General features: G+C 43.5%; 1 protein-coding gene across 1 annotated transcript in view; it reads left to right on the forward strand.

Annotated features, from left to right (window-relative positions):
* The first annotated feature begins 382 nt into the window (after positions 1–382).
* Positions 383–1,133, forward strand: part of LOC108802360 (serine/threonine-protein phosphatase 4 regulatory subunit 1-like) — a 33,505-nt gene continuing 32,754 nt past the window's right edge. The window contains exon 1 of the mRNA XM_018574227.1: positions 383–464. Within this exon, the coding sequence (XP_018429729.1) occupies positions 458–464 (7 nt within the window). The 5' untranslated portion in view covers positions 383–457. The remainder of the gene's footprint in view (positions 465–1,133) is intronic.

A 1,133-nucleotide genomic window follows, 5' to 3' on the forward strand; every position in this document is an offset into this window, starting at 1 on the left:
CCCAAAAAAAAAATATATATATATATATAAGAATAAAGAAAAAATGTTGCATTTTCTTGCACATGTTAAAATGCCATAATAAAAAATACCATCCAAATTTGAATAACACTGACACAATCATGAGATGTAGTTGTGATATCGGATCATCATTTTATTTATACAACAACATCAGTGTTGCGTTTTGTTCCCTTTTTATCTGTAAAAGAAAAAAAACAAAAAAGAAGGAAATAACAAACCATCCCTGCAAGCGGCTGCATCAGATCCCTGCAATACCCCAGTGCGACCGTTAGGGGGCGAGCGCGTCACGTGACGGAAATCCTTCCACTGGTGCGCGCGTCCCTCTGGCCCGCAGCCGCAGCCCCCCACCTGGAGCGCGCAGCCAGCCAGCGGGGCGAGCTTCGGGAACGCGCCTGGGTGCCAGGGTACGCGCTTCCGTCCTCCCGGCTCAGCCCTCAAGATGGCCGGTAAGTAGAGTGTGAGCTGCCTGAGCCGTGTGGCTGCTGTGACGGGTCATGTCATGATAGGGGGTGCGGTGCAGGCTCTGTGTGCTGGGCGAGGGGGGAGGCCCATCCTTCCCCTTTGTCTGCCATCAGTGCTGTTTACTACAGGGGAGCCATTGTTGTTGCAGGGAACTTCACATGGGGTGCTGTTATTATGGCTGCACTGTGTGTATAAGGAACCATATACAGCGTGTATACATGTATATCTGTGCATAGGGACCCATATACAGTATGTATATACACATATATATCTGTGCTTAGGGACCCATATACAGAGTGTATACATATGTACACCCATATACAGTGTGTTTATACATATATACAGAGTGTCTACATATATATCTGTGCATAGGGACCCATATACAATGTGTGCGTACATATATACAGTGTGTTTACATATATATATCTGTGCATAGGGACCCATATACAGTGTGTATACATATATATCTCTGCATAGGGACCCATATACAGTGTGTATACATGTATATCTGTGCATAGGGACCCATATACGAGTGTATACATATATATCTCTGCATAGGGACCCATATACAGAGTGAATACATATATATCTCTGCATAGGGACCCATATACGAGTGTATACATATATATATATATATATATATATATATAATA

This window comes from Nanorana parkeri, unplaced genomic scaffold (genome assembly GCF_000935625.1).
Source record: "Nanorana parkeri isolate BGI_ZX_2015 unplaced genomic scaffold, ASM93562v1 scaffold50, whole genome shotgun sequence".
Taxonomy (NCBI): domain Eukaryota; kingdom Metazoa; phylum Chordata; class Amphibia; order Anura; family Dicroglossidae; genus Nanorana; species Nanorana parkeri.